The following is a 17,187-nucleotide window of genomic DNA, read 5'->3' as shown; positions in this document are numbered from 1 at the left end:
TTAAAAACTATTCAGATGCTTCATGTACTGTTGAAAATGAAAAATTCCAGTGATGTCAATGGACTTACAATAGTATGGTAACTAGTGTAAGAGAGAACAGAAATAGAACCTTGGGGTTTGCAGTATTATACTAACTTACAGATTTTTTTCTTATCATTACGCTGCAGTGCTACTATTTATTTACACAGAAATGCTACTACTAATTTTAAAAACTATGAAGAAGTGGACTGACCTTATAATATTAACAAGACAAAATAATTGTTTTATTTACCTGACTTTGCAATTCACTTTGTTGCTTCAGGCGAAGATTTTCTGGTGTATCAGCCACTGTAGTGAAGGACTGCTTTGGGTAATGTCTAAAAGAAAAGGAAGCACAAAGCCAAACAGTAAATATTTGCACAGGCTAGAAAGTCAAATGCATCCCAGCACTCCTTCCTGCAGTGCACAGAATTATTTCATCGTTTGGTATGAATAAGAAGTATTTAAAAATATTCTGTCAGACATGCCTTATAGAAACAACACAAAGGAGTTCCTGTAATGAGTCTAAATCCCACCTACTCATGGTGCCCACTGACTTCAGAGACCAATCAGCCAAAATTTGCTTTCAATATAGTGATCAAAACTACATTTAACTCCACTGTCTTGGTATAGCCATGTGCTGGACAAAGACTAAACTAAAAGCCCTTAAAATGAAATTGTTTTACAGAAACTGATGCTACATAAGAGAGCACAGCTGAGTACCACGGGGTCTTTAATCCTTTAGTGCAGGAACCAGAAGGACCACAGCAGGTACTTTCTGGGTAAAGCCAAATGGTTTAACAGTGAATACATCAACACAGTACTGCAATATCCGGTACCAAAGGCTGTGGTGTCTCAGAACTGCAATCTATCAGGCATCTCTTTCCAGCTGAAACTTTATACCTTTACAATACGTTTGCTTTGGCATTTTATGGTAACATGCTCTAGGAGAGCCTGCTTGGGCAGGGAGGTTGGACTAGATGACCTTTGGTGATCTCTTCCAGTCTTAATCATTTTTTGATTCTGTGAACTGTAGCAGTCAAACCCTACTCATTTACAGAACCACTATTTGTTAATTTTCATGCATTTATCCTGAAATTTTGCAATCAAACAAGAAGTTCCATTACATGAAAGACCACAAAAAGAAGCTAATAACAAAATGAAACAGCTCATCCCAAAATAGATATATTATGAGCCAGAAACACTATGAAGAAGCTGATCCTTACTAATTCCTTTCCATCATCTTCAGTCTGAAACCAAAATGTTCACCTTACTACCAAGTGAGGCACTCATGTCTTCAGTTACCATTCACAGCTTCCCATGTCTGCCAGCTCCCCCATTTGTGCCTCCAACATTTCAGAGTAGAAAACAACAGGCACAGTGTTACAGACACAATAACATTTGCAGCGTACAGAGAGAGTAAGCAGTAAGTGTCTGAAAACAGAGGATATGCAGTATTAAACATTTCCATGTTCAAACTCCAGGCCATCTCTAATGTGTTCTTTCAGCAGCTAGTTGTATGTTGTTGCTATGGTTTCATCATAAAATTTCCATTCTGTGTAAACATGATACATATTTTCTTTCAAAACTGTATTTCGTTAGAAAGTTTTCAGTGTACAAGTGCTATTAATGAGGTGCATAGTTACAGTAAAAAAAAAAAAGGAAAAAAATAATTTTATCTGATAAAATAAAACAAGCAGAAAAATTATGAAAGATTTCTGGTTTTATCCAAAAGCTGAATGCTTCCCCCACAGAAATGGAAAACCAATAACTGATAAGAAATGATGCCTGAACTTCATACAGTTAACCGCTCCAGGTCTGATTCCCCCACAGATGACATCTTGCATTGCCAGACTTCCACACCACTGCACAATGGAGTACACTCCCGCACCAAGAGGCTGCAGAACATCCCTCATTTAAGGTGTCATTTCACAGGGAAAATGGAGGAGAAATACAGGACAACCTAGGGATTTCAGGCTCTCAAGGGCAAATAACTGCATAGAAAGAAACTTAAACTTATCTCTAAACTTTATCTCTTAATGAAAGAAAGCTTTTCCTCACAGAAATATAAGAACTATCGCAGATTAGGTACTAGCAGATGGACAAAGGATGCTACTCCAAGCTTATGGTGAGACACACTCCCACCCATTATGTCAGGCACTTGTCTGTCACTGAAAAGTGGAAAACAAAATTTCTAGGCATGACACCCTTCAGACAATTCTTCTGGAGTTACAGCCAAGTCCTCTCAAAGTCCCACCCAAGATGGAGCTTTGGCCAGAGAGAGCACTGAGTTCTGCATACTTCTGCTACTTCTTCCCTCCTTTTCAAACCAGGGGCTCCCCCACTACCACCACACCCCAGAGCCAGCCAACACCAGCCAGCAGAACAGCTTAGCCACAGCTCCAGCAACACACAGCGAGGCAGAACTGGGCTTTGCATGAGGCAGATGGTGTCAGCAGTGTGTAATATCTTGGGACAAGGAAAATACTTCCAGAAGGGCTTCTTTTTTTCTTTATTTCATTTTTTCTATCTCACACTTCATTCTTCTGTGTAGAGGCAAGAAACAAATGCCAGACTGGCCACAAGGAGGGTCATAAGCCCTTTTTGGAAAGCAGCAATGAGCAGATGGGGAAGCCAACAAGCCACCTCACAGCCAGGGCTTGCTGATGCCCAAGGAAGATTGAAGCAATGGTGCACAATTCACACCTCAAAGCATAGCAGCCTTTCATACAGCAGCCATGAGATATCCACAGATAGCTCCTGTACATGACAAAATTCCTGTCCATAAAAAAAGACAATCTGACACACACAGAGTTAAAATATCACATTATGCATACTGTTAAATGCTGAAAGTATAAACTTCCGTTGCCTTGCTTTACACCATGGTTACATATCACTACCCTGGTAGTACAATCACAGTAACCACATGTATTTTTAACATGGAGAACATAGAATGCGAGCCAGCTCAGATGGGGGTTTTGGCCTGGGAATTTTCCCCTTGGGAATTGTGTGAACACTGAGGTGTCTCAGCCACAGCCCCCAGGGACCCTGCTAGCAACAACAGCAGACAACTGCAAACCCACGTGCTCAAATTAAACCTCTCTATTCTGAAGCATAAAAAACATACACCTTGTCCCTATCATTCACCAGCTATTACTTCCGATCATTTGTTATGAAATGCTTTCTTCCACAATTAGCAGTCAGCTCAGAGATATTTCAACTTTCCAAGAAAACCACTTGAGAACCAATGTATCTCAGATCATTATTTATTTTAGAAACACAAGCTCCATACTTCAAGTAAAGAAAGTATGCTCTGTCTTGAAGAAGCAGTGCTTAAATGTGCTCGAAAATACTATGTAAACTGATTTTATCAATGAAAAGTATTTACACTTGACCATGGAAAAAAAATACACGACAAGTGAACAAAACTGCCAAAATTTAAATTGGTCTTTAAACTGATCATCTAAACTATTTATCAAAATGTATTACAGTGGTAAAAATAAGAATCATTTAGCAAAATTAAATTAGCAGTGCATTCTACTATGGGTTGTCATTTTAACTGAAGCTGATTTATGAAACCACTCACATGGTATTTCAAACCAGAAAGACATGGGTTTAGATACAGCCCTTCTAATTTATGGAAATTCTTGCTTCAAATGCATTAAGAAGACTACTGTTAAATTTAAATCCTATCTTCAGCTTTCCACATTTGTTTTAAGCTTACTTATACTGGTAATTATCTTGAAGACATTGTATTTAAGATATTATGTGAGAGCTATTGAAGATACATTGTATCATTGGATACTTTTGTCTAAAATATAAGTGTTAAAATTCAAGAATCTGCTTTTTTAACAGTTTAGGGCTATACCACATTTCATCAAAATGTTCTGAATAAGGATAAGTAACTGGATGGCAACAGCCTTTAATTCAAAAGGCTGACAGTGGTCCCTAGTAATCCATTGCTCAGTTTCCCTTTTGTCCAAGATGATGTCTGAGAAAGAGCCAAGAATTGGTTAAGGAGATTGATCTCATGTCAGCTATTTAATAGCAATGTCCAAAGGATTTTTCTGTTTGTTTTAAGTCTTTGTTAGTTGCCTAAGTCTACTTAGTAATATGTCTTACCACACTAATGCTATTAGGATTAGTCCTGCATAAAGATCCATACAAGAAGTTCCAGAACAAATCAGGATACACACTATAGTGTCTCTGCTGCAGGTTTCTGTATTGCCTGCCTCAGCTGCACAGCTTGATTAATAAATCAAACCACAACACAATCTCTTGCTGCTTATGAGGAAACTCCTTCACTTTTGATATTTGAAAACAGGATCAGTAAAGCTTCCAAGAACCCAGGAAACCACCTGAAAGTTACCTAGATTTTCCAATGACTAAACAGAAATTTTCCTAAATATTTTTTTAGCTGTAAAGTTTTCATCAGCTTTTCCACGCTCTCAATCCAACAAAAGGAAAGAAAAATGTTCTGAGAGAGAATGGGATGAAGATTCAGCTTTGTCACTTCTGTAAAAGGTCAGATTCAAAGACTGAGATAAATTCAAGCATCTACTGGAATTACCTTCCTCATACCTCACCCTGACTTAGCCAACATTTACAAATGATTAAGAGATTTGTGTGTGTATTTTATAACTGTAAATGTAAAATTTTATAACTGTTACTGCTCAGTTATAGAATTATAACCCTTGTCAGAGTTACTAGATTTCTATGGAGTTATATCTCCCCTTAAATATCTATTCTGTATTTGTCTGAACCATTAAAATTGTGATTGTTTTTAACCAGTGAACAGGTACAAAATATACAAATAAAAAATATTCTCTCAAGCAGAGGGACAGCTCCATCACATCACTTCATAATAGCAATTGCCATCACCGGCTGTCACATTAGGCTATCAGTCCTCTCCTAACTTTTGTCCAAAATACCTGTTTTTCTAATTTAAGCAAACTCTAAAAGAGAAGGAAGTTTAAAAAAAAGCAAAAAAAAAAAAAGCGCTTATTTTCACTTGCAGATTTGTGCAAAATAAACCTGCAAAACAGCATAATAAAATTAAACCAGTCTAACAAGAATTATAGAAAAACATAAAAATCAGTTAGACTTTTAAAACTAGCACTTCTGCGCAGTGCGTGCAAAAATTGAAAATTGAAATTAAACAATAAATAATGATCTAGCAGTCTGGATGTAAGCCAATCTCACAAATGATGGACAGGTAGGGAAGCTCCATCTCAGAGCTGCAAGGGCCCAGTCTGGTAAATGTGATCTGAGCCCATGTCAACAAACAGCACAAAAACAGAGAGGAAAAACACAGCTCTCCAATTAAGTCTCATATAGAAGACACATAACAAAATAATTTTTCCAGGATAAAGGCAACAAGTTGTGAATTAAGTTGTGCATGACTAGGGAGTGCTTAAACTGGCAGTTTGGAGAGGCACAGGACTGCTTTTGTCTCCTCACCTTGAAACCGTGTCGTTCACAGAAAGATGTGTAAGATGCACAACAGCAGAGAAAGAATCAGCAGGAGGGAAATCTTGCCCACAGCTGACTACTTGAATTGAAATTCGTGCTCAGTTGCACTTGCAGCTCTGAAGCTCCAGGAGGGATTTCTCTGGGTTTTCTCTTTTGTTTTGAGCTTTCTGTGCAAGATCACTTATTTGCATGCAATTATAAAGGCTTTTGTAGTAGAAATAATGTAGCTAGTGGATAATACAGCTTTGGCATGGCAGCACTTGGGCAATGAAGTGAACAAGAAATACATCAAAATTCTCCAAAAATTAGATGGAATTCTCTTTGGCTACCTGAATTTACCCCTCTGTATGAAGAGCTCCAACTCCAATTAGTTTGCTTTGGAAAACCTTTTTCAATCTTTGCCTTCTGCTTTGCAAGGAACTTTCCAAAAATTTAATTTCTGTATCTGTACTTCTTACTTGAAATAAAAGAGAAATTCCTCCCATATGCTACCAAGTTTCTTTTTTATGAGAAAAATCCCCTAGAGCAATGAGCTTGTATTGATTCGCAGGAGATCTAGCAAGCAATAAGATCCATAAAAAAAACCAAAAGTAAGGATATTCCACTTGCTTGTTGGGGTAAGCCATAACACCCTTGCTCCTGGAGTGAGTGAAAGTCCAAATATCCCATAAAACCAGGCACATGTTGCACAATGTGCACTGTGGTACCAGACTGGCATTGATACACAACTACAGAGCCATATCTGAGGCTCCCTTCAAAATCTAAGCTTAGGAACCACATTAAATATTCTGACTCTATCTGGCCCCAAGACACAGGTTAGTGCCTTACTGTTCTGTGTTAGCTGCTGAAAAAATGAACTATTTACTGAAAACAACATGGCAGAAAATGTCTATATTTTAGATAAAATAGATTAAAAATTGGGTAGCCAACTCTAGTTCCAAACTGCATGACTCTCACCATTTGAAATTCCACTTATAAATTCTACTGTACCAAACTAGTGGAGCAGTTAGCTCTGCAAATGTATGTCATACATTGAGGAACGCCAAGGAATAGAGAACTGGACTGCACAGTAATCCTTTAATCACTGGCAGAACAGGCAGCTATGGAAAACAGACCGAGATAGAAGGTCTGGAACCTACACTATGCTTATTTCAGAATTTTAAAGGCCAGTTAATTTTGGAAAATAGTAAAATCTTGTAAATTTCCAACTTTTTCACAGCATATATACAAAAGCATTAATGTTACTCATGTGGCCAGTACTTGCTAAGTTTTAGAGAAAAAGCATAGAGGTCACAACATTAAATTATTTTGTACTTACAATACCAAGATGACCAAGAAACCTATTCAAAATACACTTTCAGATACATGGGTTGTCTGAATTTGTCAGTATTGTTCCCATACTGATAGTTTGACTTCAAGTAGCTCCCCTGAAAACTGCTTTGAGCCAGCTTGGTGAAGACAGAAGGCCAAGTGCCACTAGACCAACACCAGCAGTGTCACACAGGCAGCTGGGCCCATGCTCTAACCACCAAGGAGTGCTGTCTTCCTGCTTCCTCCCAAAAACTGTCTCAGAATTAAAAAATCCTCTAGTTCTCAGGTGTATTAGCTTATTCCTCATTTCTTACATTTTTCTTTTATCTCTCTTTTGCAATTTGATATTAATTGTACATAGAAATATACACTGTTAAGGAGACAGATGAGTCTTGCTTCTTGAGAAACTCAGGTCAAAATATTTTCACTTTAAAGATTTGAAAAAACACAGCAGGAGGACAGAGTTCATATCTTATCATTTAATACTAAGAATTGTTAAAATACAGATCTCAACCAAGTAGCATCCAGATTCAGCAAAAAGATCAAAAAGAGTAAAATCCAAGCATCACAGATTTCAAAAGCAGAACTGCTAGAATTTTCAGTGGAGCCAGGCGCTCACCCTTTCAATAATTTACCTATTCCTCAGCTGTGGGATTTCAGTGCTTGGGGAGAAAAAATTAGTCAGTAGCAGACCAAGAACTACAGTGTAGCCTGGAGCTGTGCAGAAATCCATTGGCAGCACACTAGTAGGTATTGATAACATCAAAAAGTGAGAACTGCTGGAGAAGGATACACAAAAAAATGCACAGAAAGTTCTGAGAAACTTGAAAGGAGGACGCAACTGTGGCAAAACAAAACAATAAACAAAAATCTGACTGTAACAGCAAAATCTGCCAAAGACTCACATACATCTTAACATTTGTCACTGCTAGACTGCTCCCAGGATATCACCCAGTGAGCTCACCCAGGCTGCCACATCACCTAGACACAGGAAATTCCACAGAAGTTTAAGAAAACTTTGTAATCACCAGTAATTGGTGTTGTAATCACAACAAAAGGCTGATGATCCAGTATTTCCAAAGTATTTTGTTCCAGATACTGTGATTATTATTTCTTCCAAAATATCCAGGAGACAAAAGCACATGAATATGAGCAGGAAGAACACAGACTGAAGCTGAGTTTCTCACTAACTTCATTTGTAAATTTACAGCATTGACCTAGCAGAGTAAAGAAACACACAGTATGACCGACCCATAGTTTACACCAATAACATCTGGCTGTTCTCTTTTAAGGATGTCAGAAAGAAGTATAATTCATGCATACAGCAATGACAAATTTTCTTACAAAATTCCTAAATTTTCTTATTATTGATTCAACGTTCAATATATCAGTATCTTGAGCAGCATGACACTGAATAATACCGGTGTAATTGCTCCTAGACAATTGGTAGCACTCAGTATGAGGATTTAAACAAGACATCTAAATGGACATCTAAATGTACAGCTTTCAAATACAAAGACCAGCCACAAACAAAAGAGAAGTAAAACTTTTATCTATCCTAATAACGGTTTCTTCTCTGCCAGCTTTTCAAGTGCAAGAAATACAACACAAGGGAGAAGTTTCACTCTAAAAATTTTAATGCCAAAAATCAGCGACAATAACATCAGAAATCAAGAGTAAGTGATTATCTACTGCTCACTGCTTGTATTAAGCCTTCTTCTTCCAAGGGAGTACTGGCTGAAGGAATTAATATTTGATGCTAAAAACTGGAATTATTATTCATGCATTCATTCATTCAAAATGTGTTAGGCTGTAATGAAACTGGAGTCCAGTTGTTGTGCTCCCCTAAAACTGAATGTATAAACAAGAACCTGGGAAACTAAATATGGGCTAGCTCCTAGTTTCCATGTTTTCTATGTCTTAACTCTTCTGTGTAAGTTTACTAGCTTTTAATCTTTATGCTTTTGTCCATTTCTTTAGCAAACTTACACAGCCAAGCTTCATTGGACAATTCACTGGTGCTTCTGAATTCCAAAGTTATCATTCAAGACACGCCAAATACAGTTAAAAATGCCTCTTTAACTGTCAAGTATATTAAGCATTTGTCCTCTAAAATGGTGCCATCATTGGCAACTCCAAGTTAGAGTCAAAAAAAGTACATTAAACTGAGTTATGTTTACATGTGTGCTAGAGGAAAAAAAAGGAAAGGCCTTTTTGTCAAGTGAAAATTTTACTAGTTGGTTATTCACATGCTGTAAATTATAAGCAGCTATATTAACTGTGCAGCTTTAAAAAATCTCTCTCCTTTAATGCATTTATTTTTATAGAATTAGTATTAATAGAAAAACATCTATTTAATTTATAAAATACATTTCATGTTAGCACAGTGTAAAACAAATTCATATATACATACTTATACAAAGTTATTAAATTAAACATACAGTTTTTGCTCACAAATGAAGAATACCCTCAGTAGAGCCTGCTTTGGCTTATGCTGCTGAAAGGATACAAGGGTGCAAATGCAAACACTAATTTTTTATGTAAATCCTTGGCAAAAGTCAATGTATTAACAATTTCATTTATTACTGTTCTATACAACACATCACGGGTCCCTCATGATGTGGCGTAGGATGTCATGTTTCACAGAAGATCTGATCTGTAAGCTTCAAATTCTAAAGCCTGTGTAAATCATTTAAATCACAGATTCCTCTTTTATGTATTTGTCATGAAAAAGCAACAACCACGTCACATTTTCACTAATACCCTGCAAACACCTACAGAACTTCTGCATATATTATGCTCTCAGCTCCTCATGGATTGTTGATTATTTTGGCTAGAACCAGGTGCAGTTGCCATTGGTAATTTAATGTTCCATCAGTAAGGTTACAAAGACTGTCCTCTCTCCTCTTTGCTTTCTGTCTTTTCTCCCTGCTTGAAACAATATTACCACGTATCTTCCTGTTAAAGTACAGAAGTTTCTGTCACAGCTCTCAGTACTTTCATTAAAGACTTAGGCAAGTGAATGAGCTTTATGTAATTCATAGAGCATGGCTGTTGTGAAGTGCCTTGGGGAGGCCAAGAGCTAGTTCCAGATAAGCATTGTTAAAGGAGAGGCACGGCTGTAAGCCATGTGTGTGAATTTTGACCCCCTGTGTTGGGGGATGGGTATGTGAGCCCTGGATGAAGTTACCCCACCCCAAACCCCTTGTGAAGGGCAGCCCAGAAGTTCTGATTGGGTTTGAGTCCCTGGGGGTTTCTCCCTTGCTGTGTTTCTAGTGGTCCCTGACCCTGAACTCCACCCTCAAAGGTGGAGACCCTCAAAAGTTCTGTCCCTCAAAAACCCCTGCTGTGCCTCTGTTCGGGGCTCTCTGTTCTGGACCGGAGTTTGTTCCCATGCTGAATAAATGGTTTCATGAACGGGAGCCCATCTCGGTGGTGTTCCATGCTGGTCCCCAGAACCCTGCGGCTTCCCTGGACGTGATCCTGAGGTTGTGGACTACAACACATGGCCTTTCTCATCACTTTCTTGGACACAGACGCTAAATTCCACCCAAATACAGTTCCAGAGACTGAACAACTGCACTGCATGTCATCCAAATTATTTCCAGGAATTTCCACAGAGAATGTTATTCAAACCATCAAATCATAAAATCATGGAAAGGCTCAGGCTGAAAGAGACCATAAAGATCATCCCACATCATCACAAACCCACTAACATGGTCAGGGATGCCACTCAACCTTGATCAGGTTGCTCAAGGCCACAACCTGGCCTTGAACACTTCCAGGGACGGGGCATCCACAACTTCTCTGCAAACAAGCAGAACTTGATAATACCTCCCAAGCTTTTCATTCTTTTAGGCTGAGGATCTGCCTCTCAACAACTTCAGGTCAAAAGGCAAAGAAATGTTTTCCATCTCCCCACCTGGACAGAAGTGAGCTGCTGATGAATGGCTGCTGATACCCTAACACATCATTCTTTAAGATGTAAAACAGGCACAAACAAAATCACATATAAGAGGAATGCAAGCAATTCCTAAGCCAATTTACAGAAATGGCTTTCCCAATGCATAAGCCAAGTACTTTAACTACAGCAAAATGCAGAGAAAAAGCTATTTCCATGGGGTACGTAAAAACTCAGCATGTCAGAGCAGATACATGATCATACTGCCAGATCAAATGCAAAAAGGTGAATTATGGGATAGATGGAGAAGAAAGGAAGTCACTGAACTAATAGTGAAAAGACATGTGATATGTGTAAGATGAAAGGACAAGCTCATGCTTCAGATCACACAGCTTAAGTCATTAAATAGCATTTACACCATAGGAACACAGAAGACCTGGGAAGGTATCTGTAACCATGAAAAAAAAAGAAAGTGAAACATCTCCTACCTTTCCTTCTTATTCCTAAATGCTGCAGGCCACAGATCTGTCAGATGTCACTGTCTGAGCCCCTTCTACACCTATTACTACATTTCTGCAAACCCATCAGCCAGATCTTCCATGGCCAGAGCCCTCAGAGGGCAACTGAATTCATTCAGAATAAAACTGAGTATGTGCCTTTGAGCAACAGATAAAGAGAGATGACAGGAAATGCAAAGCAAACTATTTGTAGCTGCTGTGTTGAAGTTCACAGTTGCAGGAAATACGTTCACAACTGAAGCTTGCACGTGAATACCTAAAACTGGTCAGAGGGTTCAAAACCTACTATTCATCCTGTCAATGCATGATCAGTACCACATCTTTGCTAGCATAACAGAGTAAAAGCATTAAACTATCATCTTAACAAGTCAATAAATCCAGGTTTCAAGACCACGGAGATTCTTTTAAACTGATGGAATATATTTCAGCTTGTAAATTACATTTTGACCAAAAAATGTTTTTTGTCAAAAAAATGCTATTTCACTACAGTGCTAGTGACGTTGTCACCAAATTTTGTTACAATTACATACAGATTATTACTAACAAAGTCTTTCACAAATGAAAAAAAAAAATAAATTATTTTATAAAAATGAATGAACAAGACATCAATTAGTTATTTCATTATTTATAAGTAACTTTAATTCAATTTCCACAGAATCACAAAGCTTTCCACTGGGAGTTAGATTGTTTTTCTTTCCTACAGATTTACTAACAATCTATGCATACAATGATCCAGTCAACCCCATCCATTCATAGAAATTAAAGTATGTTTCCAGCAATTCCTTGCAACTCAGTGAGGAAGAAGCTTGGAGCCTCTGAAGTAGTTCAGGGACCAACATTCTCTGAGTGCCAGCCAAGTCACATGAAATCACTGGTAAAGCACATCACTTCCCCTACAGGCCTGTTGAAATTTACACTAAAAAGATATTTAGTTTACAAAAACTGTATTTTCTGAACTATTCAGAAAAAAAACCCAGTGTTTTAAATCTGAGCAAGCCATAAGCCTTTTGTCAAAACTTAACTGTGCTGCAAATGTCTCTTGGATATGTAATTATCTTTTCTTGCCTGAACTGAGATTACTCCTGGGAGCTTCATATGGATATTTGTGGTGAAATTATATTACATTACATTATGGATACTGTGTTTAAAGTATTTTACCAAACATGAGCACAGAGTCCCTAACATAAACAGCTTTCAACACAGGAATAAATGCACAAAATAAAAACACTTCTAATATTCAAACTAGAGCATTTCCAAATGCTTAAAGCAACTCTAAAGCATCTGCTTAAAACTGCAAAAACTCAGAACATATTTAAATCTTAAAACACATTGCTCAAATCTGCAAAAGAGCTCCGTTTTGCCAGGCCCCTTCATCTGTCTGTCCTCCTGCACCAGCACATGTGAGCCTCTGACTGACAGAGCTCTGTCTTCCTTTTTATCAAAACCCAAATATCCAAGGTGTTGAGCTTCTACTCAGGAGTAGGAAGTCCCCAGCTGAGAAAGCTAAGGCATCTGTGGAACACTGCAGTGGTCAACAAAAGCAAAGAAAGACCTCTGCACACCAGTAGTCCAAGTTTGCTAGGCATGTTATTCAAGTGGAAAGTAAAATATCTGAATGACAGTTGTCCACACTGAAGACTCCATGAACATCCCCAGTTTCACTGAAATCAAAATGGTGAAAGGCTATGGTGGTGTCCAAAATAAGTACCTGAAAAAACAAACTATTTTCACAAGACAGAAATTCTATGTAACAAGGTATAAAGGTATCTGGGAAGGGAAAAAAAAAAAAAAAAAAAAAAAAGTTTGAGGGCATACTGAATTAACCTGGTTTTGTCAAAGTTCTTAAAAATATGCAAGTTGTGCATTGCTCACTAGTAAAAACCTGCAGTTCCATTTTGATGAAAAGTTGGATATATTACAAAGAATAAGTATAGGGATTACTGTCAGCAGAGCTGTTTATTTTCTGCTTTTATAAGAAATAAATGGAATAAACAGAGCATAGCTATTTTTTCTGTTACGAATTTAAAATATATACCTTCCCCATGCAAATACTTCTATGTCTTTTAAGCTCCTTTCCCACCCCCACACCCCCAAGTCTTTTAATATGCCTGTTAATGTCTGGTTGTGTCTTTTAAGGTTCCTGAATTTTTAATATATTAGGCTGATACTTGGAGCTCAGTCTCTGGGAGTTTCTGGCTCAGACACAGGGTCTAGTCTCATGGCTCCCTATCAGTCATAAAACATTGATGAGGTCCTGCCCTGAAAATCCAGTTGATCCACAAGACTAAAAGCACAGGAGCTAGAGCTGTGGCAAAAGACATTTCTTCAGGTTGCAAGCAATGGTTCCAGGCACTTCTACATTGGTGCTAGCAAAGTAAAAACATCTAGCAGCACTCTCTAGTAGTGAGGCTGACTGCCACAGAGCAGCCCACATACAACTCTCCTACTGTCCAAAACAGGGTTACCACATCCAAACTGCTGAGCAGGGCAGAAGTTGGCTTGTGTGTAAACAGAGCCATAGCCAGGAACAGGCTGGGGGAGAGGACAAGCCTAAAGTTATTGTGTGTTGTGTGAAGTTATACATGTCAGCATTTCAGCAATTTAACCATGAGTTTCATACATATCTCTAATTTGCTAATAATACAGAAGAAGAAAAGGCATCTGAGTTAGAGTTGCTGTACCACTGAACTCCCACTCCCTGTGTTCTCCAGAAAGAAACTTCAAAAACTCCTGCTCCAACATTTTAACAATGTGCATTTTTCAGAGTGGCTTTTCCAAACCTTGCATCTTTGTTTCTAAATCACAGAACCACAGAAGAGTTGAGGCTAGAAATGACCTCTGAAAATTGCCAAAGCACAGACAACAAAAGCAGGTTGCTTGCGACCATGCCCAGTCCCCTTCTGAGTATGTCCAAGGACAGACCCACTCTGGGCAACCTGTGTCAAGTGTTCAATCACTTTCATACCGAAAGTCAACCTCAAGTTCATCTCTGTGGCCCTTTGCTTCACTCCAGTACATCTCAGTATTCCACTCCAGTTCCCCACCAGGGATGAGCAGAGGTAAAGGATCACTTCCTTTGACTTCCCCTATTTGACCCTATTTTTCTAGTGGTGGATTAAATGAGAAAGAAAAATACACATATATTTAATATTTAAATACTCAGACTCTGTTATGCTCATTAGTTTCTTGTCACTACTATTATTTACCTTAATGGTAAATTGTCTGCTACTGAGAACTCTCATACACAATTCAGGTAGCTCTTTCTCCCCAAAACCAACAATTGCTAAGTAAGGTAAATAAGGACAGCTGCAAACATTCGTAATCAAAGTAAAACCAGTAGTGCGATGAAGGCAAAGTCTTTTCAACGCCCAGCACTGCAATTGGCCAGGGAAACAAGATTCACTGTCTCAGTGTGTTTCACTTCTTGTCCCTTTCTTTTGTTACTGACCTCATGCCAAATCTTTACCCCTAAAATTCTACCTATTGGTTCTTGGCTGAAAGTGTTGGGAAGGAAGCAACAAATGAACAAGGGCTCTCACATGCCAGAAGAGAGTTCTGTTTCCAGCAGTAATTCTTGCACAAAGGGCCTTCAGTGTACAGATCTCTCTGTGTGGTGCCATATACAAGGACATCTTTGCATATGTCCCACCAGAGGTGACTCCACCAGCAGCCTGACAACAGTTGGAGCCTGAAAGAGACACACCATGGTGACACACTGATTGCTGCTAGACAAGGCTCAACCATCTGCCTCCTGCTACTTGCATGACAATGCAAGCTCCAGTTTAAAACACTCTTGTTATGTTAGATACCCTTAAGCTTCTCTCTGCTTATGCCCTGCGTGGGCAACATAGCTTCCCTTTGCACAGGAGGATGCTGCCTCAACAGGAACACAGCCAACAGATCAAGGGAAGCAGCTATCCCCTTCTGTCTAGCACTCATTAGACAACATCTACAATCCTGCAACCAGCACTGGGCTTGCAATACCAAAAAGATCAATAAACCAGAGTGAGATCAGTGCGGGCTACCAAGATGGTCAGCTGGCTGAAGACTCACCCCATGAGAACAGGCTAAGGAATCACTGCTTGTTCAGCCTGGGGAAGAGGCTTTGAAGCAACCCAACAGCAACCTTCAAATACTTGCAAGGTGTTGGAAAAGAAAGAAAATGAAACCCTGCAAGGAGTATCAAATATAGGGAGCAAGGCTTTTCACAGTGGTGCCTTGTGGGAACACAATAGGCAAAGAGTATGAATTGAAAAAAGAGGGTTTCAGGCTTGATGTAAGAAGAAAGTCTTCCACTATAAGGACAGCCAACTAGTAGAAAAGATTACCTAAAGAAGTTATACAGGCTCCACTGCTGGATATTTTCAAGATTTGAATAGTCACAGCTGACTCTCTTTTGAGCAGGACCTCAGTTCAGTCTGAACTATCATGTGATCCTAAAATAGCAGCCACTCACATTTCTAAGGCTCTGTAGAGACATCTTTGAACTGGTGGACTCTTATGTTGAGGATAGTGGGGTCCATACCCAGCAAAATTTTAGATACTTGGTAAAATCTGAGTCTTATTTCCCTCTTGAACTATATGAAGACAGTACACCTGCTTGCACTGTACCTCAGCACATTAGAAAAGGAAATAGCTATCAGAATAGGAAATGTACTGTGCCAGTGTGGCAGCCCTCGGCTGAGTTTCATTAAAATCAAAGACAGACATGTAACAGCCAGGCTGAGCAGGAGGAACTGGGTGCAGAAGTAAGGAGATACTCCACTGAGACCCCCATCAGTCCAAAAGCACTCAAGCCACAATTGCGTTCAAAGGAAGCAAGGGTTACCCAGGCTAAGCAGCAGCTGGTCTTGATGCACACAAGCAGCAGGGGCTGTCACTGGATCAGAAAGACTGAACAATTGGGTCAGCACATGAAAGTGGACTGTCTGCTGTATGCGACCACAACACAGCTCCAAATAGTTCTGAGAAACACTTCAATGGGAACACAGGGTAGCTTCCCATCCGTAGCTTTCTATCCTGCTGACAGGACTTGGCTTAAGGTTGGGAAGGTCTGTTAAGACTTCACTGCAGTCCCACCTGTAGATTATGGCCTAAGAAAAAACCTCATTATACCAAAGTCCAATAGCTTAAAACATCAGATATTTGTATATCCTATATATATATAAAGATGTACAGCATCTTATTTATTCTCTGTAACAGCCCCAAGGTGTGAACAAAACGTAAGGTATTAGAAACATGCAATAATTCAAAGACTAAAAGGGTGATCAGTTAAAACAATTAGTCTTTCATTTGAAAGACTTCCTCAGTTATAGTCTCCTTAGAATGTGGATCGCAGCTTCTTAAGATAAAGAGGATATTTTTGTAACTTTGTATTTCTTGACTTCTGCTAAAATAAAAACAAACTGATACCACAGAATTTTTTTTTAAAACCCAATCAATTTCAAGTGTTAAACCTGTATACGCAGCCAGAACAGTAAATGCAACATTATCTCCTGTCTTTGGTCAATGTTGAAACTTTTGGTTCAACCAATTACTTTCCTATTTATTTTTCCAGCCAGTCTGAGAACATGGACCCAGTTAATAGAAGCAACTCAGAGATACACACTCTTGCCAAATGTGACCTAATGCATATTCGCCTTAGGTACAGGGCTTGAGTTAAAGCAGATTTGTGCCTTCCATTTTCTTTCATTTGAGTTCATCATTTCAATTTGATCTTTGTCTGTTTTTAAAAAGATAGGATTCACTTAGATTAGAAAACTAACTTTTTCCTGAGAGGCAGAACTGTCTGAATTGAGAGCATGCAAGGAAATATTGATGGGGGAAAGGCAGCACTGTGACACAGTACTCAGTTGCATCTCAAGAAAAAAAAGAGGGAGAGACTGAAGAAAAGTAGAGTCTCAAAAATATTTTATAACAGAGGGAAATGGAAGAGAGTAGCTGGAGAATAAGGCATAAACTATTTTC

General features: G+C 38.7%; 1 protein-coding gene across 2 annotated transcripts in view; it reads right to left on the bottom strand.

Annotated features, from left to right (window-relative positions):
* NEBL (nebulette) overlaps positions 1-17,187 on the bottom strand; it is a 248,962-nt gene that overhangs the window by 175,915 nt on the left and 55,860 nt on the right. For both annotated transcript variants that reach the window (XM_058830976.1, XM_058830975.1), the window contains exon 3: positions 272-356. In XM_058830976.1, the coding sequence (XP_058686959.1) occupies positions 272-356 (85 nt within the window). The remainder of the gene's footprint in view (positions 1-271; positions 357-17,187) is intronic.

Source organism: Poecile atricapillus, chromosome 2, assembly GCF_030490865.1.
Source record: "Poecile atricapillus isolate bPoeAtr1 chromosome 2, bPoeAtr1.hap1, whole genome shotgun sequence".
Lineage (NCBI taxonomy): Eukaryota > Metazoa > Chordata > Aves > Passeriformes > Paridae > Poecile > Poecile atricapillus.
This window is presented reverse-complemented; position numbering and strand designations above follow the sequence as displayed.